Source organism: Acanthisitta chloris, unplaced genomic scaffold (assembly GCF_000695815.1).
Source record: "Acanthisitta chloris isolate BGI_N310 unplaced genomic scaffold, ASM69581v1 scaffold9286, whole genome shotgun sequence".
Lineage (NCBI taxonomy): Eukaryota > Metazoa > Chordata > Aves > Passeriformes > Acanthisittidae > Acanthisitta > Acanthisitta chloris.
The window spans coordinates 38607-63706 of NW_008676664.1; the positions used below are offsets into that span (position 1 = coordinate 38607).

General features: G+C 36.1%; 1 protein-coding gene across 1 annotated transcript in view; it reads right to left on the minus strand.

Annotated features, from left to right (window-relative positions):
- The window catches only part of LOC103803655 (potassium/sodium hyperpolarization-activated cyclic nucleotide-gated channel 1), a gene marked incomplete at both ends in the record, with an annotated part of 130400 nt that overhangs the window by 28070 nt on the left and 77230 nt on the right, over window positions 1-25100 (minus strand). Inside the window, one exon of the mRNA XM_009076226.1 lies at window positions 21479-21640. Within this exon, the coding sequence (XP_009074474.1) occupies window positions 21479-21640 (162 nt within the window). The remainder of the gene's footprint in view (window positions 1-21478; window positions 21641-25100) is intronic.

Here is a 25100-nt window from a genome sequence, read left to right on the forward strand (position 1 = left end):
TCAGGAAAGCAACTTAGAGAAATCAAGGCATGGTCTATTTTGAAGACCTTTGCTTTCAGCTGATATCTCCTTCACTGGAAATAAATAAGGGAATTGCAAAAGACCTGTATCAAATTCTTTAGCAATTGCCATTTTATACAGATTATATTGCTAAAAATAATAATCTGTGTGCTGGAAAAAATATATCTGGGGTCATTTTAAAGCCACAAGTAGCATTACTAAATCTACAATATTCAGGGGGCTTTAAGATCAAACCATCAGTTCTTTCAGTGCTCCATGAAGTGGATCTTGATCCTAAACTGTATTTTTTAGCATAACTGTTATAAATATTCAACAAAAACAAATGCTTTTTGTTGTGATCCTATGAATATTTTCTATCATATCCTTAATGTGATAATTCTCAATTAAAACACTTTCTATGAATTCGTATTTTTACTGAGATACTTGACTGAGATACTTTCCAAGTTTGTGAATTATAGTTTTAAGTAAAATACCACTGTCTTAAGAAAGAACAAGAAACTGGAAGTGAGGAGAAGCAAGAAGATACAAAATACAAAGAGAGTTTACTACTAACAAGGTAACAGGTTGAGTGAAAAATAAATTAAATACTACTGAAGAAGGAGTACCATGAAGGAATAAGTGAGCTGCAATGAAAGAAGAGAAATAACTAAAAATGTACAACACAATAAACAAACATCATGTTTAACTACATATCTGCCTTGATATATATATAACCCAAAGTGCAAACACCTCAGACAGTCATGACTGCATCTGAATCCGGAGTGAAGGTCAAGGCCATCTCTCAAATGGTCATTTTGTTATACAGGCATCATCAGCTATTGCTGTGTAGCATGTTATAGACCCTGTTACAGGCTAGGCACATTTCAGACATTTGTGCATGGACAGTCCTGAGCAACTGGTCCTCAGAAAGGTACAAAGGCTTTAGCAGAAGGAGGGGAAAAAAAACCCCAAGTTAAAAAGATTGACAAAGTATTTGAATTCAGCTTGGTTTCGTCCAAGGATTTTGTTGCTGAAGATATTTGCCAATGCTTTTTTTTCTTTTCCTTAATAATTAATTGGTTCTTGTACAATCAGTTGCAAATATCGGTCTTTTAGTTTGTAGGGAGATTTTTTTTATTTAATGCAATGCTCAGCAATGGCCATTGTAGAGGGTACAAATTTCACTACAGTTACTTGTGTCATTCAATGATTTATTCCATATATAAACCACTTAAAAAGAACATTGATTCTAACGTCAAATCCAATACATCATGCATGTTACAACCGATGTTACTAAATGAAATCATAATTATTTAACTATTTGCCTGTTTGTGTTGTATAACCTAAGGGTTTGGCAGTAGCAACTCCAACTTCATTTCATTGTGAGAGCTTGGAATTTTCCAGAACCTCATTCCAACATGCTAGTCTTTGCTGCACAAAAGCACAGCTTGGCCATTCCTCTGCTATTAACCTACAGAGATATTTTTTAATAAGAAGCAATTTTGCACCTGCATCATAAGGAGATTTTTGCATAACACATTTACAGATAATATCCCTGAGTTAATAAATGCCTATTCGATGATTTAAAAATCCTGTATTTACTTTGTAATATTTTCTTTACTATAATCTTAAATACTAACATTTATATAAATACACACTAAAGGTTTCCTCAATGGTCATATTCTGGTTTTAATATATAGATTTTTTTTAAAAAAACCAAACCATCTATGAGCAGAAAAAAAGTGCCCAACAATTAGCAGAAAAGGACATTTAATTTATTTGACAATGGTTTGATCACTGTTTCCAGATTAGCAGTAATCGGTTTAAAAAGTTTTAAATGAAATGACATTAATTTGGAAAAACTATTAAAGACTGTAATTGTGAGAAATACCAAAGCTGTTTATCCAAGGATTGATTACATAATCAGCTTGATGACATTAGGAAATCCTCACATTTGAGAAAGGAATGGTCACTGATCATTTGCAATTAGTTCTGCAAGTATATGCAGTAACTTTTCAGTTATCATGAAGAACACATTAATAATTACAGGGCACGTCTGACTTTTAAAAATCGGTTTCCAATCCTCTTCCTTCACCACAGGATACTATGGTTTGTCCCATAATTTCACACAAGACTGCTACAAATATTCTTTTGTAATATTAACTTTTCAGCTCATAAGAAATAAATCACAGAAAGGTCACACTGCACTTTCTAAGGGACAACAATAAAAGGCAAATTATTTTTCTCAGTGGATTCAAGAAAGGGTTTCTATTTTACTGCAGTCTATGGAGGTTTTAATCAGAAAATTTTGTTGTCATCAGATGAATCAATTCCACTCCCATATTGTAGTAATTCCCTCAGGCACAGCTTATCTTCCCTCAGCCATATTCTTGCACTGAGATATAAATTGATTTAGAAATCTCATACCAGGGAGACTATTGCACAGACAGTAGTGGTTTTCTCATTTTTGCCTCAATTCCTTCTCCCATTCACATCATGGTTGTTGCAGGTGCCACAGAAAAGGTCCTGTCAGTTTGCAAGGGCATGCTTTACCACCATGGAGCAAAGACTGACTTATTAATTAAGTAAAATGATTTCTCCAAGGATCTGAAACTCATCCTCACTCTCCTTTTCAAGACTGTAGTAGAAGCAGGGAAGCAGCCTGTTCCTATCCAAAAGAGCTTGCCTTGTTATCACTCACACATGGTCATTCATGCCCACCATTGCCTTTAGGTTCTTCTGAAGGCAAGTCATATCTGAAGGAAGGAAGATCTTGACAGGATATAGAGAGTGTCTCTCCTAGCAAATTAAAAAGTATCAGAAAACATTTCCAAGCTCTAGAACTGGGTTGACATGATTTCACTGTTAGAAACTACCCTGGTATAACACAGGCCACACAGCACTCTTTCGAGCAACACCAGGACTACTTAGGAGCTCCTCTGGGTGAGTAACCATTCTTTCTAGACAGCAAGCGTGGGTGTGCCCTGTGCTGAAACTCAAATGAGATTAGTCCTATGGACAGAATAGGTAGCTCCTTAAACCAGTCATGCCCCAGTGCCCATTGAAAGCAGGCACTTTCAATGTATGACCATAGAGGCAGCTGAACAGTCCATAAGTAAGCTCTCTGTTTTTTGCATTGTCACAGGAAGTTATTGCACAAAATGAATGCAAAGTTTGGGGTGGGGCTTCAAAGGTTCAAGGAAGCACAAAGCATCATTGCTTGCACTGTGTCAGAGACTGTGGACCTGAGGAAATATCTGCCTAAAATCTGAAGGACATGAGCTACTGTTGGTTGCATTTACTGTAAAAATTACAGTCTTTTCCACTGGGAATCCACTTAAACTGTATTTATATCTTATATAGCCATAATATGAGTTATTCGTATATATTTATTTGCAAGCCAGTATTTTCAACACTTTCTTAAACACTTCTCAATTACAGAGTTATTTAAAACATAATTTAATTAATCAAAAAGGCATGCTAAAAAAGGTAATAGGTGCATGTCAGTGACATTATAACCAGGTATGTCTGACATAGCTAGAAAAAAAGACATGTTTCTTACCACATTCTGCATCATGTAAGTTAGATCACCAAATCTTCCCACTAAAATTTCACAAAAGTTCAATTGTTCTCAAATGTATCTCATGCTTTGGATTTGCATCTACATATATTCAAATTCTGCCTCTTCTCTGGCATTTCATAATGCAAGTTATATCCATTACTTTCCCTGTGTCAACTAGACGTGCACATAACTGATATGACAATAGAACCGGGTCTCCTATAATAAATCTATCATTTTCATATATCCATATGTATCCATACTGTTTTTTCAAATGGATTTATATCTTACATATTTTTCTGTCAGCAAACTAAGTAACTTTCTTCCCTTAGTATCATACAGTACCTAAGAATTACACATTAGTTAAAATCTCAGACAGGAAATTGCATTTCAGCTTTCAAAGAAGTTGTTTGAATAACCAAGCTGGCCAATGGGAAAGTTGTGCAATATTTTCTGTTTCAAAACTGATGTCATGGTGAATGCAAATCATGTAAAACCTCTGCTTCTGATTACAGCTATTATTACTTAGAATCTCTTGTTTTTGAAAACTAGTAAACAAAGGCAAGGTGGGACCAGACTTGGAAGACTAAAAATTCCGCTGTTCTAAAATTCTTAAGAAGTGCAAGGAAGAAGAGTGTATTTTAAGAAGTGTGTAAGTACGTATGATTTATGGGAAAAAAAAAACTGAATTGGTAAGCTCAGTGAAATAAGCAGATGTCTTCAGAAATTTCTCACCATTTCTCTCTGCTGATATGTGCACAGATAACAGATGGTGTAAGTGACTCAGCATATACTTTCAAGAGCAATACTAGCAGGAAAAAAATTAGCAAGTGTTCAGCATTGCATTCCACAGGAAAAGAAGTTTGACCGCAGGAGCAATGGCTAAATATGATTATGTTCAGAGTCGTTATATGACTTTGCTGCCATTACAACTTGTTCGTTTTTTGGTGCTATGTATTTGTCACTAGCCATCAAACAAAAACAATGTAGCATAACAGATCTTTCCTTTTATTTTGATTATTTTTCCTGATTCAGAAAAAAGTATTGAATATTTATCTGTTAATATATTCCTCCATTAAAAGCAAGTAGACAGAATATCTATTTGCAATCATATTTTCAAGGTAAGGATGAATAATTTTAATTGTAGAGTCAGTATGCAATTCATAAACAGCAACAGATGGGCAGATATTTGGTTTATGCACACAGCCTGGTCTTTCACATATATTTGAGTTATTATGTTCACACAAATAGGCCCATTGCATTCAAAAGGATGGTTCACATAACAAGTTATGCTCAGAATCTCACAAGGGAGGCATCCCTGTACATTGCTCGGTACTGGTCTTTGCTCTTTGTACCTGCACCTAGCTAGAGATACAATCGGGAGTTTCTACAGTTGTATACAAAAAGTTACAAAATAATAAATTAAATCTTATGTAAAAAATATTTTTCTATTCTTTTGCCTATGAATCAGCTCACTCTTACTCATCCTTGATCTGGTCACTGTGCCCCCTTAACTGAACTCAGATGACTGAAGAAAGTTTGCAATGCACAAATCTCAATTTAAATAACATTCCTTTACAAAGGATATATTTCAATAAGAACTTAAAGGAATTGCAGCTTACAAAGATGTTAAAAAGCTTTTACAAAGTTTAGAGTAAAATATTAAAATACAAACTATATATGTTTTTCCCACACGTAAGTTTAGCATTGCTAGGAAACATTCTCCTGCTTTGGAATTTGATTGTCTACAATTGTATCTTCAGAAAGCTGTAGTTTGGGTTTAGGCCACTTAATACCCTCTGAAACAGCTCCTGTAGCAGCCTGAGCGCATCCATTTACTTGAGGCCACCTTGCATTGTTAACCAAGTCCAGTTGCATGGAAGTAGGTTGAGGAAGCAATTCACTTCCAGGAGAGAAAACAAACCTAGACATGTTTAATCTATCAGTATCAGAACAGTCCCATTGTCAATCAGTCAGTGACAAACCAAGGGATGAAAGAATTTTTCTAAACTGTACCTGTTGCATCTTTTGCCCATCTTCTGGAAAAGTGAGATCAGAATGCAGTGAAGCAATAAGGCATTTTAAAAGCATTTGTGTTTAAAGAACTGTCATGGGATGTGAACTGCTTTGACAAGAGGCACATTAGAGGACATTAGACTTTGCCTACCAGTAATGCCTTTTAATTTATACATCTGTTTTCAGACTTAACACGGGGCATCATCCTTAGCAAAAATTACTGCTTCTGGAGGACATTTCTTCTCCTCTCCTTTAAAATCAACTCCATTATTACAAGGGTTTTTTTAAAAAATAGTTTATATGTGTACCACTGAAACTGCAGATGTTACCATGCTATTCTATACTGAACTCTGTTCTTTTGAGATCCTTTCATTGAAATTTGTTGAATAATCTCAAACTCCGATCAAGGCAGTTGGCTTTTGTTTTCCTCTCTCATAACACACTCAAAGTTTGATAAAGTTCAAATCACTCTGATTTTTGATCCCGAAATAAACTTAAGTACCATTGTTTACAAGAGACTGATGGGAACAGATACACATAGTCTGCCAAAAGGAAAATATGCTGTAATCACAATATGTACTGTGTGGCCACAGTAAGTGATTACAAGTACATCTACAGGTTTTTAGTAAACATCATTTCACTGGGCAAACAATGCATCCCAGAGAGAAACGCTTTCTTACAAGAAGAGAAAAAAACAACTCAGCACAATGTCATGCCTAATAAGAGAATACGTACAGTGTATTCCTGCAAGGAACATTTTCAATGAGAAGATTTGTTCAGGAAATAGCACTATTCAGGAGAGGTAAAAACACAGCGTGCATTAAAGACACAGGGTTTTTTTTTTCTGCTCACTTCATTTGGTGAAAGCAGCTGGATATGATGTAAAACAGTTTACTTAAAAAGCCTCAAGCATTGAATCAAACCATTTATGAAATGCTTTTATAATGCAATCACCTAGAAAAGCTTTGAATTTTCAACAGTAGCTATCTGATAGTCAAGAATAGGCAGATGATAATGTGGGCTTAATATAGTGCAGTTCTGGGAGACAGTTGAAGGAGTGAAGTGACATAAACCTGACTCATGACTCCACAGTGTACTGCTTTACTGAAAACTGTTAGGAAGAATCTCCACCATCACAGTCAGTATTTGCAACCAAGTTAGGAAAAGGAACTTGGCAGAAGGAACTGCACCTCTCTAATATGTGAACACCTCAGACTACACAGAAAATTACGTGAAGAATCCAATCCCAAATAAAATGACAAATTAAAATATGATTTTGGAAGGGGACATAGAGCTTTTTGAGTGCTATCATTAAACTCTTTGAGTCAAAGGGATTTTGAAGCTACATTAAAACAAGGAAGGAAACAACTAACTTGGCAAGTGGCAGAAAAGGCTTTAGGATAAGGCTAGGCAAATTTCATACACAACTTGAAAAGTACATCAACAGATATGCACAAAATAATAGGCTCCTGATATTTTGTTACTAAGAACTTTTCAAAATGTTCAAAGTCTGATTTTTCATGAAACACTTTCATTCTTGTTCTATATAGAGCCATACTCTATGTTTTCTTTGTAAATATTTGTAAGAATGTGTCCTTAAGGGGAAAAAAAATATAGTTGATTACAGGAGATTAAAATGGTCTAGTATAATCCACTCATAAAGAGTCTGAATATTTTTAATCTGCTTAAAAATGAATCAAGGTGAATCAATGGTACTTTGAACAGAGAATCAGCATAAGGGTTGGGACTAGAATTTGGGAGTTCCTGAATCCAGAGCTTTAAAACCCAGGGGTTTTTCCCTGGTAAAATGATACTTGGTACCACATAGATTGATTCCAATGTGTTTCTGCTTGGTTCAAAGACATAATTTTTAATATGTTTTATTTTCTCTTTAAGCAATGTATTTTTTTAAGGCAGAGGGTCTGTTCTGGTTTTAAGCACTTTTTTTTCACTTAGCTGGTACTTTTCTTGTCAGTTTTACAATTTAGTTCCTGACCTGAGGCCTTTGAGACCTTAGGCTACATCTGGTTACTTTACAGCTCTTTGGGAAATTACCTTACAAAATACCTCCTCAAGAGGCCGGTCTGCTCTTTTGGTAAATCACAACTCTTTATCCAATACTATGTCCTACAAAAAGCTGTGCATTATTTTATTAAGCAGTGACAGCAGGAAGCAAAGGAGTTCTGCAGCTGAAAACCTATTTTGGCACTACGAAAAGAACAAACCTCAGTGTCAAAGCAAGTAGGCTGGATCTAGGTCAGAGGCTTTTCTTTTTCTGAGAACTCATCTGAGTTTTGCTGATGACCTGTTCTTAAACTCAGATGCCCTAAAACTGCAGGTGCTTACCAGAGTCTGCAAGACTTTCAAGGTAATAAAATAATACAAGCAATAAAATAATACAAAGAAAAAATGATTTAGCAGCCTAAACACCACCCACAAAATAATGTCTAGGCATTAAAAAAGAAAAGACTGAATGACTCATAAAGAATTCATTTCCCTCCTGTAGCAGAAGGAGAGTAACCTAAATCATAACAGAATGTCCTGACCTTTGGGATATGAACTTCAGGGTTTGAAAGGAAGGAAGGGGAACATGCTCCTCTTTTAACATCTTGAGGGAGTTAATAGAGCACTTGAGTGACCCTGTAGCATTGACCTAAGAGGTGAGGAGGACCCAGGTCCCCATTCCAGCTCTAAAGACAGGGACACCCCTGTACAACCATCAGCCCATGCCAAGTGGGTCACTCTGCATTTTCTTGGGTAAAGTCACCCCAGTGGGGGCTGAAACCCTAAGGACAGCCATCAAGGTCAGATTGAAATCATGACAGTATATCAGAGTCATTATGCTGTGACACTGTGCCCAAGCTTCTGGCCAAACAGCAACATTCTCATGCAGTAAAAAAAGCAATTGTTCAGACTACTGGAAGAAACACACAGTGACAGCTCTTAAACACCTGGATATCAACTCTGGATCCAGAACACCCCCAGCTGCAAATTTCTGAAAACTGAAGAAAACATCACTCCACGCTCACTGTGGTTTGATCTTCCCTGGGCATCTGTTCCTTGTCACCCTTGGAAAGGGGCCAGAGAGTCTGCGGGCCAGACTTTACATGGCCACTCTGTTGGTCACACCTGAACAAACTCTCAACAGCTCAATCATTAACTTGGATGCAGACACACATTCAGCATGTCTTGATTATTCTTCTATTTGCTCTGTCAACCTTCCTGCCTGTTGAAGTAAGTCTAGAGAAGGACATAAGATGATCAAAAAGAGAGAGAATTAGGTTTGTTCAGCCTGGAGAAGCTCTGGGAAGACCTTACTGCAGAATTCCAGTACTTAGAGAAGGCTTATGAAAAAGAGGGACAGCAACTTTTCGCGAGGTCATTTACTGTAAGGGTGGTGAAGCACTGGAACAGGATGCCCAGAGAAGTTGGGGATTCCCTATCTTTGCAGGTATTCAAGGCCAAGTTGAATGGGGCTTTGAGAAATCTGGTCTAGTGGAAGGTTCCCTGCCCATGGCAGGGGAGTTGGAACCAGATGATCTTTAAAGTCCCTTCCAACCCAAACCAATCTATGATTCTATGATTCTTCATCCAAAAATGAGGTGCACTAAATGAAAATATGCACAAATCCAATTTCACGTGCAGTCCTTCGCATAGACTGATTAATTGCCTTGTTTTTACCTGCTAAGTAACCATGTGGGATATAACCTTACTATCACATTTTCAAACAAATAGATAATTTGTAGTTAAACAGAGAAGTAGCTGTTCAAAGACATTAATCCTTGTTCTAAACTATCCGTCATCATTAAGATTTTTATTAACTAAAGAAGTGGGAAAAAACCATACTTTGAAGAAGTCGAATTTGGAAAGCACTATGGTCAAGCCATAAATAGGTTTCCATGTTTTGCATATTTTTCCCCACATATTAGTGAATACAGAAAAAGGCAAAGTCATAAACTACTCACTTTTCATGGTGCTAACTTTTCTTTAGCCAACTTGCCTTTTCACAGCTCCATAGTAATTTTTATGAAACAACTCTTCCATCCACAGAGCAATGGTAATGCCATTTAACTATACAGAAATGCTTGTAAAGTATATGGGATACTTTCATAGCTGCAACATAAAAAGTAAGAAAGTTTCTTGCTGCAATTAAGAGTTAAACTGCATGCTTTGATTACAGGAAGATCCACAAAATTATCCTGCAGAGCAACTGAAACATCCACCTGGTGAGAGTTTGAAGGAATTCAGGTTCCTGAGTCTAAATACTGAGGATGAAAATTATCTGACTAAAACAGGTAAGGCTGAGGCAGACAACCCAGCCCTTAGGACAAAACCTGGGGAGAGGCCAGTCATGGGATATCTAGCAGTGATGTTTGAGGGAGAGAGGCACAGCAGGAACACAACCCTGAATGATGGAAAATGAACAGGAATAGTAACTGTGCATTGAATTTTTATGTTTTTTACACATGGGTATCTACAATGACAAGTAGCCCAACTTGTCTTGAGTTTTGTTTACAAGAACTGGAGATATGAGAGAAATGAAGGCATCCTAAAATTTCACATCAGCTAACTTCAGGTACTTCACTTTGATGGCTGAGTTGGCGGGTCTCCCTAGGCTCCCTACACAGTCAGTAAAAATCAGACTCCTGCAGATGGTGATTCAGAGTAGAATGCTAATGCAGGTGCTCTTTATCACCTCATGGGGAGAGCTTCTCTCTCCATCAGCTGCAGTAGGATTCTGTTCAGCTAAAGCAGCATCCATTATCTTCTTGAACTCCCCTACTGAGCATGCCTCTGTTTAACGGATGGACTTGCCTCCCTATTTCTTCCTTGCTCCAATCCAGTGTAGAAAATAAAATTCCTAGGAACAGTCTCTTCTCTCAAGCTCTGGTATTATTTTATGATCCATAGTTTTGCTCTTGCACTTGAACTTTGCATTCAGATCAGGGCGTGAGTTTGCCCTTGTAAAGTCTGAGAAAAGCCACTGGGCCTCTGTAAGAGGTGCTGGATATTTGACTAGGCGAATTCAGATCCATTGTGCTGGCTTTAATGTAAGCATAGTACAGTGAAATGGTATCATAAATGACAGATAGGACCAGCTGAGAGGCAAAAAAAGAAACCTAATGAGAACAGAGGAATGCTTAGAATGCAAACATCATAATTATTTATTTATATGGATAAAGTTATACAGCAGAGAGCACAGAATGAGAGAAAGAGGTCTTGGATTCGGGGGACCTATTTGTACATCCATTTATTGAAAGAATAGCATTTACTTTGCTTGAGAAAGGTTGAGAAGGATGCTAAATTGCAAACATCTTAAGAGACTCAGATTCTAATGAAAATAGCGTATATTCACCCCAAATTGTGTTATCTAATATACAAATGGTTGGAAACCTTTCTCAACTACAAGCTTCGTATTTACTAGGCATCTGCTAAATGGCAAGATTGATTTTAAAAATCTGATAGTCCACTGTGTATCTATTTTCAGCATAATCAAAATATTAGTTGGTTCACTTAAACAAATTGAGCCACTCATTTACGGCAAGCTCAGTTAAGTTTGCTTTGAAAACAGTACCATGGCAATGTTCAAATATGTTAAAAAATTTAGTCACCCACAGCATTATATATGGCAATAAGTTTGAACAGTGATAAACAACAATCATTTAGTTTTACTGCAAACATGTTTTTCATCCTCCAAGCACATAGGTCAGGCAAGTTTAAGCTGACTTAGAGAAGTTACATAATTCCCACCAAAAGGTTCCAGACTAAAGTTCTTGTTTCATTTAAATTATGTTTAAAGTGGTCCTGAATTGAATTTAATTTCAGATCACATGGCTATATCTTCCGTGTGCAGATGTCTATTAACAAGCAGTGAGCACTTTCTTATACCAAGTCTGAAAGATTTTTAAAAGCAAAAGTGTAAAAACAACAAGCTTTGCTAAACCCTAAAAAACCCTTCATCTTTTATTTATCTGTACACATGCCAATTTTATGTTTCCTCAAATCATGTTGAAATGGATGAATGCACTTGCTCATGCTTAAAAAAATAAAAGACTTCTGCTTCAGATGTCATATTTCTATTTAAACTGTCTCATTTCTTCTTTCTCTTCCCCATATTATTCTGTGTCTGCATGTGTTCTCCTTTCACAATTCAACTAAATTGGCTTAGAGTTAATAAATTTTATTGATCTGCAAAACACGTTCACTTAGAAGTGCAGTTACCTGATTTTTTCGGAGGGCATGTGCCATTGCCCAGATGCACTTCCTGTCAGTTATCCTTTCCATAAACAGCTTCTATGCCAAGATACAAACTGCAAAAACCCAAGGGAACCCCATCCCTTCTTATTTATACAACTCAGAAATGAACTCATTTATTTTAAAGTTTTATATGCACAAAAGTCTGTGTAGCAGCAGGATAGTCTTACTGCAAGGGTAAAGCCATGACAATCAGTGTTGGAGAATAACAAAAAGGTAAAGACACCTTTAAATATTCCGTATTGCATCTGTCTTTAACACAGAAAGATGAGTTAATGGGGCAGGCAACATTTAGGTGAACGGTATGAGTTATGAGAGCTCATATATAGACATTCACACAGGTCCAGAAAATTCCAGAGCCTAATCTGCCATCACCTACTGAAAACATAGCATGTGTGCCCATTGCTTGAGTGTCCCTTTTTAGTGTGAGCTCTTGCATCTTTAGTTCACACAAATCTGCATTATATTTGTGTTTTTCACTTACCAAAGCTTTTTATCATGCATGAGAAACTTAATTTCTAAATATCTGGAAAAAGCTATTAAAATAACCAGAAAATTGACTCAAATATTCTTCTGTCAAAATTGTTTTAGTAACATTTAACTGAGTTTAGATTTGCCATAACTTTTCTACTTTTATCTAAGAGGTAAATTTTAAGGTTTTCTGCTATTAGAGATAAGCCTAGGGATATTATATGTTACTGCTTAGAGTGACAAATGAGTGGTGCACTGCCTTTATTCCTGACCAATACTCAATTACTCACCGTAAAACTGAATGAACAGTTTGAATAGATTCCACTGGAAAATATCACTTCTAAGTAGAAAGTTCTTCAAAACCAGTCATGTTAAGTCTCTCCTGATCTATACCAATATAGATAATCCTTTTTTGAATATCTGTACTGTTGTCAAAGTGCTAGGCTACCTTCAAATGCAAGATAACTTCATCATCTTCCTAATATAAAAGATCAAATACAGTGACTAAAATAATACATGAGATGGACTGGAAAAGGTACATGAGTCTTCTACGAGGAATATAGGCACTATTTTCTTGTCCCATTCGAATGCCAAACTGGTGAATTTCAAGATTGTTTCAAACCAGTTCTTTTGTGTTAGGAATACCACAAAATGCAGGCAATACTGTATTGTTATACTAGACCTAATAGTGTACATCTCTCTCTGCTCCAAATCCCTTCACAGGAGATTGTCATGGACCTTTTGTAATCAGCACCAGCCATTCAAAACAAAGAGGAAAAAAAATTAAGGTGATGGCAATAATGTATTTTGGAAATTTTGGGAAAGCTGTTTCTATTTTTACAGCTAAATTAAATAGACTGGTACATTATTTATAGCAATTTTTACAAAATATTTTTAAAATTATAATATTGCTTTTCCTCTCACACGAGGAAAAGCGCAAAACTATTAAAAGAGGTATATGGACCAGAGAAAGTCTCACCACAGGGCTTTGTTCTTTTCCTTATATTATTGGTAATATCTTCTAAAGAATAAATGAAACAAGCATAAAACTCCAGATAGCAGAAATAATGCAAAATATATTTAAGGGTCATTTAATGATTAAAGCTATTGATAAAAAATATTCTCTCCCTGCTTTTACAAATAGTACATAGATATCTGTACACCCAGTATTCAGAAGTTTTACTGATTAATAGCAAGCCTAAATAAGATGCTGCATGTTTCAGACCACATAAAAATGGTGGAATATTAGTGTATTTCTCCCATAGAAAATTCTGTCTGTAATTTATATTAAATCGCATTTTCTAAAAGTCTTATATCTCTATTTGAATTAGTTCAGGTTGAATCTGCTCAGATGAGCATATGAGCAGAAAGCAGGAAAGGGGATGGATGTGAGCAATCTTAAAGAAAATTATCCTACTTTTTTAAAACTGGGAAGGCGCATGCAGCCTAAACCAAAATCAGTTGCATACATCCCTGGCTTATATGTACAAAGAGTATGGGCAAACCTGCTTCAGATATGAAGGAAAATCAGTAGATTAAAACAAATGAAAGAAAACATTATGCCATATATTCCCTGCTTTTCTCATGTTTTGGCAATGAGCTGCAGATGCAAATTGAGACTTCCAGTTTTACAGAGAATACTCCTTTTTTACCTTTTAGCTTAATTCAAATTCAAATTAAAGTGAAAATATGAAATAATAAAATTTCCATGGAGGGAGAAATTCAGAAATAGAGAGATTTAAAAAAATTTTTATGATCCCCTCTTGTCTCCTTCTGGGATGTTGGGAATCCAGATTACAGATCCTATAGACGAGTGATATAAATCTGGTGGACGTGGGTCAACAAAACCAAAAATATCTCAAGTCTCTGATGTACCAAAGTGACCTGGTTCAGAATTACATGAACCAGAACAAAGTACCTTGCTTGGACTTTTTTCTAATGTGAAATGTAAGCATTCTAAATGCACAATTTCAGAGGGCCACTTTTTTAGGTGCAATTGCACCCTAATAGAGACTTCTGTCCAGATGTACTTTAAGTACTCGGATGAATCAGGTGCTGAAAAGCCACCTGTAGGAAGTTCAGATTTGATATGGCAAAATCCCTCTGTTGAAAGCAGTAAAATCAGTGCTCCTGAAAATTCTGATTGTGATAATGACTCCTTGGCAAAAATGTGCAAAACACATTTTAATACAGTCTTCAAGCATATGTATCAAGCATTAGACTTTGCATATAAATATAGGTTTGCAATGAAAAAGAGGAAGATTTGCCAAAGAACATCTGTATATGAATTGTGTTCATCTGGATGTATCTACATCTGGATTTATTCTGGGAAACCTGCTCTAGCATAAATATTCCAAGACTCGAGTCTTCTATTCCAAACACATGAGAAAAGGCGACCACTGGAGATCTACGTTCACACTGATATCTCAGTTCAACCTGGAATACCACTACATGCAGATAAACACTTGCTGTTAAACTTACAGAGAGAGAGCAAAGTAGACTGATTCAGCTCCCCCAAAACAAAGGGAACACTGTCATCTACAACAAAAAAATCTGCATTTGGCCATGAGGTGCTTATAGCATTCTGGGGCAAATGAGGGATACAAGGTTCTAAAACATGACAGGTCCAATATATGTTTTTACTTTAGTTCATATTTTTTTGCTAAAGAAATGGCTTAAGGCATGCTTTATGAAGTCTGTTATTTTTCCCTAGAATGTCTATCAAACACAATAGGAGGCTTAACCATACTGTGTGCAATTTCTTGTACTCTGTAAGACTTACATAAAATATTTTGCAATTTACACTTACCAGAAATCCCTTCACAATATACTACAGCATAAGCATTTATGAGTTGGGTTGATTCTCGAGGGATAAACATGGAAATCAAATTTTGATGACTTACAAGCAAGTCCTTCCTTGCATCAGCTCCCTGACATATGCCTACTAGCACTTTTGATAACAAAGAAACAATGTGGAAATAAGTTAGTATCTATTAGGTGCACCAATTTGCTTTTTATGCTCCTCTAACTAATTGTTCCATTGTTCTCATCTCATATAAGGAAGACCAGCTTTCTGTCTGAAAGAAACAGAAGCATGCAAAGCAGCCAACTAATTCACTACAGAAATCGTCCACTTTAGCACCCATTATCACATCAGTAACATAGTGCTACAATCAACACTTTCAAACACGTGTCCTAATTCAGATCCTTCCCGTGTAGCACTGAGCCCTAATATCTACTGAAATAACTATCGCCACCAGCATTAAATCATTATATCAATACTACAACATTGAGTTTTAAGCAATTAGGTGAGAGTAAAATAAGGTAGTAGGGCTAACAACAATAGTTGAGTTCATGATGCTAAACAATTTTCAAAGTTGGGGGAGTTGTGTGATTACAGCTCGGAATATATTCTTTGAAAGACTATTTTCCCTTTTGCCTCAGTCGTAATCCAAATATTCATGTATAACATGAATACTTTCTCTTTTAGAGAGAACTTTTTTTCAAAAAGTTTTAAACCTCCCTGTAACTGATTTTGCATCTTTATTTTTCAGCTTAAAAGGTTCTACATCTCTATTAGCTCGTGGTATTAAGAAAATAAGCTAAACGTTATAACCTAAGAAGATGTCAATGGAAGAAATCATTACACAGGAAAAAGAAATTAATAATTAAATCTTTTCAATAAGTAAGAGGCACAGGATAACTTATCACTGTTTTTATCTAAGCATATCAGAAATCTACTGTCCAAAGTACACAGTTCTAATGTGCACGAGACATTAAAAATATAGAGAGAATATTACACCAAAAGCAAGGTTGGAAGGAAAAGTTAATATTACTTCTGTTTCTAGGCCTGTAAAAGCAGACAACCTGCTAACCTGTCAGACAATAGAAAAAAAGACATCAGCTAAAACCTATATGGGCTTCTTAAAGCTTCAGCAATTGTTGTAAAAATGAGAACTTGATTTGTTTTCCTCTTCATTGATCATGACACACTGAATTAAATCAACAATGTCCTCAGCTACCCTATTTCTCTAGTCCTTGCTAGCTTGGCATAAAATTTCAATATTGCAGTTAACACATGTCCTCAGTCTGCATTAAACATACTTTGTCATTTAGCACCACACATTTACAAGAATTTCCTCTGCAGCTTCTTATACTGTCAAATCACACAAACTAATACATTTTCCTGAGTTAATATATTTTTAGGCCTAACACTTGATGCCAAACTAGTGAAACAGGTCATTACTTCATCATCTTGGTGCGGGAGGAAACAGACTGACCTCAGTGACTAGGTCAGAGCTGTCTGCAAGAGAGAGCAGTAACTGAATTCTGAACAGCTGCACATACTAGAAGGGATATAATTATTCACTGTAGATTTCCAAAATATGGGTACCTTAGTGCTAAGAATGTCAGTTACACATTGTTGTTACTGGCACTACCATACTTCCAAATCATGTTGCAAATAGAGCACTGTCTGGCAATTCCCCAAATTTTGATCACAGTCCGATTGGTAATATCATTCTTTTATCTGTTCCTAGAAGCATCTGTATAACTGAATAGACAATCATAAATATAAATATATGAGCGTAAAAGACATTGCACTAGTAGCATATGAGTATATACTTCACGAGATCCTCAGTGCCTCTAGTAATCAGATGATTCACATATGTTCCATATTTTTTAAGCACCAAGTTTGAGATTGTGGGATTTGTTTTACATAAGCATTTATTGCTCAGCACTGCAAATGAAATCAGAAGAATCTAAAGCTTTAAATGTGGCTCTACAATGTTTGGCCATATAATAAAAAGGTACTCAAAAGATTTGTAAGGTCTAAATGATGACTATCACATAATAATCAAATGCAGAAAAATCTCATGAGAAAATTAACTACTCTAATGGCCAAGTGTAGTGAAGAAGGTGCTAAGCTGATGTATTATTCAAAAGGAGAAAACCCAATGTAGAATAACACATCAAATGACTATAATACATTCCTTGAGCTCCATTAAGTAAAGCAGAGATCTTATATAAAATAAGAAAAAGTGACTGTGCAATTGAAAATGGTGTTCATTAGTAGGAAATGTTCAGAATTAAAATTTAAGTTTGGAGTATTATTACTAAATAGGTTTTTTCATATTTCATATATATATACACGTTAGCATAGTTCTTAGAGCATTATAAATTTTCACCATCTCCTGCACTTCTGAATTTCCCTGTCAAATATTCATTTAAATAATCCAATTTATAATGAGTGAGACTCTCAGATTCTACAGCAGAAATTCCCAAATTCTTTTTTTAGCAATGCTGATACCATCAGTGATAAAGACCTGAAGTCCAGCATCCGATTTCTTTTGCTCCTGAGGAAATTATGTGACACAAATGGACATTAATACAATGCAAAACCCCACCTCACCAAATCCAAACCTAAAACGCAGCAAGAGCTGCAAACAATCCAACTGCAATGACAGTAACAGGAAAAGACAAAACAAAGAAAACAGAGTACCTGAAGGGTTCTTGCTGAGCAAACATCGGCTGACTGCCAGGAGTAATGCCAGCAAAGCAAGGCCTTTCCAAAAGCTTTACAGTCCGTTTTGGCTTTTAAAAAACTCATCCTTCAAGTTAAATTCTATACCTCTCTGCTAGACTTTTATCTCACTAAGGGAACAATATAAATGAAAAATCTGCAAAAGCCAAGTAAATACTTTGCTTAAAGGAACATATGTTTTCTTAACCACACAAGCAATTATTACAAATATAGACAGGAAAATATAGGTTGGGAATCTGTTCAGATACTGTTGCTAATCATCTACTGCAAGGGATACTTTATTGCAGGCAGTCATGCTTAGATGGCCAGATGGCATCCGTGGCAAAAATGTCATCTTTCATGTCTACTTGCCTAGAAACCATGTTTCATATAAGACTGGACTATAATCACATTGGTTTTGTAATTCATTGCAGCTGAAATTGAATACAAAATGCAGAATCTCGATTTGCACAGAATGACTAGAGGAAAGGATCATCGCGCTTTTCTGTTTTTATGCTCCCCCAGTTTCAATTGCAAGTTTTACTCCGAATTTTCTGAGGAACTACTGGCTCAAACTCTGAGGCATGATAAAGATGTTTAGTCTATGAGTCATTATGGAAGTACACTAGTCTAAAGCAATGCAGATCAGAAAGCTGAGGATAAATCACACAAGGAGCTGCAGATAATAGGCTTTCTGAGCCAAGGAGAAATTAGGCAGCATCATTAGGAAAGCCTGTGAAACTTCTTCAGAAAAGACCTTCTTTAGGAATGAAACAATCCTGGTGTTAAAAAAACTAGAAATGGCATCAAAGAGCCATATTCCCTCACAGAAGTAATTGACTGTTATTTTCTCAGTAATGGATTGGCTGTAATATAAAGTGTGGGGGAAGAAAAAGCTGCCTCTTACTTTTATATTGTATTTACCGTTTTTTCTTATTTTTAAAGACAAGTGTATAGTCCATAGTACTCAGAATGAATAAAGTCAGTGCAATTAAATGGCAGTAAAGATACAGAAGTGAGCAAGTGGGATCACATCAATTAAAGGAAGATGTCATCTCTGGCAGTCATTTCATAGCAAGATGAAGGCCAATGCTAGGAACTGGCCAAGAAGGTCAAGCTGAGAGTATAGATATGATATGGGTTCATTATTATTATTACTGAAGAGAGTATACCAATGGGATTTAAAGATTTTTTTGTTGAACTACTTAGGCTGTAAGTTGGTACAGTATTAACCGGTGGTGATCTTAATCCCTTTTACAGAGAGGGCTTTCCATTTCATAGTCTCCTTTACATTGCACTATGACATCCTTTCAAAACCAAAAATCCAACCAACTTGTTTTGTTTTAATTGTGTTCAGTTGCACTGTTCAAAAAGGTAGTAGGCAATCTGCAGCTTGGTTTCATTTTCCTATTCCTTTGTGATATTAAATTTTACCTGTGTTCTTTTTCTTAACAGTATTTATAAAGCAAACCCATGAGCATGCCTGTGGAATTTGAATACTTTCATGTATCAGCTTAAACAGAAGAAATAGCTTTCGGGAGGCAGCTTTTAGAAGCTCTTGCACTCTGTAGCCTGAAGCAAGACAGAAAGAAACTACAGACTGGAAGAGTAGTCTGGGCTCTGTCAATTGAGGAGACAGCAATGATTGGAAGGAACAGGTGTAAAATTTTACTTTGAGTCCAAACCCCAGTATCAGAAGGAGTCATGTCAGTAACAGAAGTTTTTAAAATCAGAGTAGATTAACTGTTAATTGCTACAGTATACTGGGGGTGTAAAATACCCATCTTGCCAAAGCTCTTGCAGTATCAGGAACATGAAACTCTTTCAAACTCCAAAGTCAGCAGTCAGACTCTGAATACACCAGAAAAGCAGACAAACATAATCAAAATCATTATCATCATCATCATCATCATCATCATCATCTTTCTATTTCGTCTGTCATTTCAGAGGACTGATATTCCATGACAGCTTCTCTGTCTGCTTTCAGTGATAAAGGATTAACTTCCAGAGCCTGGGAAGCAATGAGGAAATACCTCGTAACACCATGACATGGTCAGAGCAAAGGTCTAGATCTTTTCTTCAACGGCATTCTTAGATAGATATGCTGTTGATTCCAGGCTGGCAGTCCACAACTCTTAGTCTTGCCATTGGCCCAGAAAGATTGCCTATGCTGTGAACATCATATTCAGATCTCCCCACAATGTTGATTCAACAGGAACATTTCAGTTGCCAGAAAATAAAAATTTCAGGAAGGATCTTTCCAAGAGTATGTAGACAGTAAGGAGAGAGTACTGTTTCCGTAAAGAATCCTGAGTGTGAGTAGGCAGAAAGAAAGGTCTCACTGAGCATGTGCAAAATGTGCACAGCCTTCTTAGATTAAATGTAGCTCTCATGGAGGAGAGAGAATTTAACAGTTTAGTGTTCTATAAAAATTAAATACTTCAATTAAGTGAATCCAAGGGTTCCTTTTACTCACTAGGATGACTTTCACTGAGATCTTTAAAATGCTGGTAGAAAATGTACCCTTTGTAAATGTGAATGGAAGATGTTAGAAAGCAGAACCCAGAATACAGCAGAATGGAAAGATGTGCCAGTCAGCACAGTGGTGACCTACTTTACTGTAGCAATTCCATTTTTGAAATATGTCACTATTTTTTTTTGGAAAAGCAGCACAATGAGGTGTCAGCAAACATGCTGCTTATCATTAAAGATGTTGCCTGATGACTGCAAATACTTGTCTGTATGACTGACAATCTTAGTCAAGATCTCTCACAGTAATGTGCAGTATCACATTAGTGTTCCTAAGGGAACAAATGCTGCTATGGTTCTACAATAGAAATAGATGGGACTGAGCAAGATGCAGTAAAGGTGCTTGTTCACGGATTCTAAGATTGTAAAAACTGGAGAGGCACATGTTTTCAGATAGCCAATGAAAGAGTTGCTTGGGGCTTTTCTTTTTCCTATAGACCCATGTCAACAACCTTTTCAGCGTATTTCCTACAAAAATGTTCTTTATATTGCTGCATTATCTGACTTGATAAAAAAACTGTTTTTCACAGCCATTGTCCTTTAAACAGAACATCACTGACCTTCCTTATAAATAAGGCACAGTCACATTCTGCCCTTGAACATTCAGTTCCCACACAGAGAACTATAATACAACTAATTTTTTTCTTGTATTTTATTTAGAAAAATCTCATGTTGACCTTTAAGTGGGGAACAATGGCTCGTGAGATGACCCAGAAGATATTCACAAAATAAACTGAGGATAACATTAGATGAAACAAACACCAATAATTCACCTTCAAGAGCATTCTGAAACAACAGCCTAAATTGAGAGCACTGGTGAATTGAGTGTTTCCAAATGTCTTTTGGAGCGGTTTTTTTAGGGAATGAGGGTTAATAAATTAAAATTACTTAAAAGTGAATGTATTTTCTGCCTCATTTACTGACAAGGAGTCAATATCATTTTATTGGTGACGAGCACTACAAAACAAACTTTAGCTCATTCGCAAGAGAGCCAATAAAAATATAAAAGTAACCTTGATTAAATTGCAGGGCAGAGTATTACTAGGTGTGTATTTTTACACTAAATTCTGAAGCTAACTATTTAGAAAAATGTTTAGAAAGCACAATGAAAAATGAACAATACTTACAACCATACCGTTTAGGGACACCCAGCAATCTGGTGGGAAATCCTGGAGTAGTGGTACTAAAAACTGTAGACAACCATCCCAGTGGCACAGCAGGAGCATCATTCCAATCAGATTAAAGATTCTCACCACTGCACTGGCCAGATCGTATGTCATGTGGAAAATCTGCAGGCAAAAATTACAGGTGATGTACATGTTGTGAATTAGAAATGCAAATCAATTAATTCACATCAGGCAGGTTAAAGGAAAAGTATCATCCTGGACTTCTAAAAAAGCTGAGGTTTCTCAGCAAGGACCATTAATTTGAGCACATTAATCTCGACAGAGAACTGTGCTGACACACCTGACTCTTGGCTGCATCCCAGGGTTATGTAAGCTGCTGAAAAAGGCATATATTGGACAGGACTCATCCACTAAAGTGTTTTCTTAAAGCCTACAACTTCTTTCAATTGAATCAAGACTCACAAATTTAAAAAGATTGTTAAAACTACTGAGACCATTACTTCTCTGAGAACTTTCTATTTAAATGCTCACAAAGTTGTGGGAGATTCAATGAACCCTTCAGAAGATTCAATTTTGCATTTATTACCTTCTTCAAAGCCCAAAAATTTGAGTGAAGAAACCATATGAGCAGTTTTATATTTTTGACTTCTATTTTTATACTATTAATCCAGTTTGCACATACCAGGTCACCAAGCAAAAGTGAAAAAAAGATAGTTAATTGTTCTTAGTTATTAGAAGCTTTCCTAAAATACTGACAGTCCTGTGGCTACTAGAACTGTAGTAGCTAAATTTATATCAAACTAATACAGTAATTTGGATTTCAACATATTCCTCCATTCTTTAGACAAAAGAATGTTTGCACCTGAAAAGTGTCTTACAAGAAATCACACATATAATTCTCAAAAACAACACAGACATTTTCAGTTTTGTCATGGGCAAATTTTTTTTTGACAGGATTTGCATGAATAGCAGCAGTCAGCTGTCAAATATTATGGAAAAACTCATTTAGGAATCTTCTGATATATTGGTTTCAATGAACTTCCAAATTATAACTACAGACATATTCTTTATTTATTATGCAATTCAGTCAACTCAAGATACATATATAACATCATAATATGCATAATTATCACTATGCAGGGGTTACATTTAGAAGACGAAAAATATCCAGTTGGTGTATAATGGAATTTTAACTAGAAAATACTATTTAATTGTAAGTATAGACATAGAAATAAGAGGCTTTAGTAGTGAAAATATATTGTTATGAGGTACACAGGCATACTGGCACATGACATTTTACATCTGTAAATAAGAGTTCACACACGAAAGAGGGAATGTTTGAATACTAGTTATTACATACCTAAACTAAAAGCAGGGGTTAAATACCCATACTGTAAATGAGTGCAATGTGGAAAGCACATTGTGGTGTCTTTAATTTTATGTTTGTGGGAGTTGTTCCTTGTTTGAAAATGTCAGTGTATGTTTTGAGTCCCCAAATGCAAAACCTGCATATTAGAAACATACCTCAGACACTAACTTTATGCACAAAACATTTTTTTCAATCTAGGGGATTTTAAGAGAATATAGTCTAAATTCCAGCTTGACAGACATTGGAAGCAGATGCTTGTAACACTGTTCAAAATGTCAAGTGTAATCCAAATATCATGTAGCTCCCGTCAAAATTAAGAAGATGACACTGATATTTAGGAGATACTGTAAATGGAAATTAACAGAAAAGTGTCACCATTATACATTTTGCTTGCTAAGAAATGTATTTATTTTACAGCTTTTTCAACAGCTTCGTTTCAGTAGCCTGATACGAGCCAAAACAGAATCACAGAATCATAGAATCACAGAAATTTAGGGGTTGGAACGGACCTTACAGATCATCTAGTCCCAACTCCCCCTGCCCTGGGCAGGGACACTTCCCCACTAGACCAAGATGCTCATGGCTTCATCCAGACTGGCTTTGAACACTGCCAGAGTTGGGGCAGCCACAAAAATAGTGGATGTCTCCACTGAAAGTATTTTATTTTAAAGAAGAGGAAGAAAATAACAACTATTACTACCAGTTTGGAATACTTGCACTCATTCAGGTTGTACTTTGTCCGCACGATTACTACACAATACCTGCAAAGCACAGATAATTCCTGATCACACGAAAAGTTTCAGAGATTTTGCCTCAAATTTCCCATTAGGCCTTATAGAGACCCAGGGGAAGACCTAGTTCCCCAAAACTCTCCAGAGTCCAAATCCCAGCTCTTGCATATGCGCAAGGCTCCTGAATCCTCTGCAACTATGAGCTTAGGCACTATGTCGCTGGGTTTGGGCTTTGCAAGGACTATTCTGTCTTGTCACTGTGTAACTTTTCTTAAAAGTCTTTTCATCAGCAGTGTTGCCCTGTAGAAACGGTCACATACTGCAAGAATGCTAACATGTTGAAAATTTTATGTGAAACCAAATCCGGCAAAGGAAATGACTGCAACACTCTGTATACAACACTGACACCCTCCATCATTTCTGAAACGACGTTTGCTCCAGAAATAGCTCTTGTGAAGCTTAGTGTTCAGGGTCAGGACTGTTAAAAATGCATGAACATATTCAGGATATTATCTAGATTGCTTAACACAGTAACATTTTATCAGCATTTCAACCATACCATGCTTTTATCAGTCATCTTTTGCCTATATAGTCTAATATTTGTGTAGTCTATTCTAATAAATGAGATAACTCTGTATTAAACAAAGTTCATAAGAACAATCTTAAGCAAATGCTAAAACTCTCTGCATATTCTCTCTCCAGCATATAACAGCTGTTGGTTTTTTTCTGGTAAAAAGAACTTATTATGGAAACTTGTGTTTGGTTGGGGAAAAAAATAATTAAATACTCCAAACATATGCTGTACAATGTAAACAGTAGTATTTGTTCATAGTATTGTATTGACTTATTTACATCTGTGGGGTGGGAGAGATGGGGGTATCAATTTTTTTAAACTAATAGCCAAAATGTCCTGTGGACTGAAGTCATATACTACACGTTTAATGTTCTTCCATGCAAGAATTGACTGTGATACATTGAAACAAGGTTAGTAAAAGAAAAGCATTTTCTGTGTAATAACAAATTACAGTTCCTATATTAATTAGCTAAACCTCATTAAAACCCCTAGGAGATGTGTGTAGTTTGCTAAGAGAGAATCTGGAGGACAGGAAGCTAATGGCAACCATTTGAGCAGATGGTGACTTGCCCATCAGCTGGTCCTCCAGTGGGACAGAACGAAATACAAGAAGACCACAAATTAATTTACCTTGATTTTGCAGTACGGTTGTGTGGTAAAATCTCTCTGTTTCAATTGATGTCTAAACAAGATCCCATTCATAACAAAACTAATTACAATACATGCATGCAACTAAAATTAGGCTCCTAAACTTTTACTCATGTAGTTAAATATAAAGAGCTTGGTTATCATTAAAAACTTACCCCCCAAAAATGCCATGAAAATAAGCAGGAATTGAAGCTGTAAAACCCTAGTTTCATACCTAAATAGTCAACTTAATCAGAAAGAGTTGCAAATTTTGGACAACACATTTCCAAAAAATTGCTAGAGCGACAGGAATTACTTCAC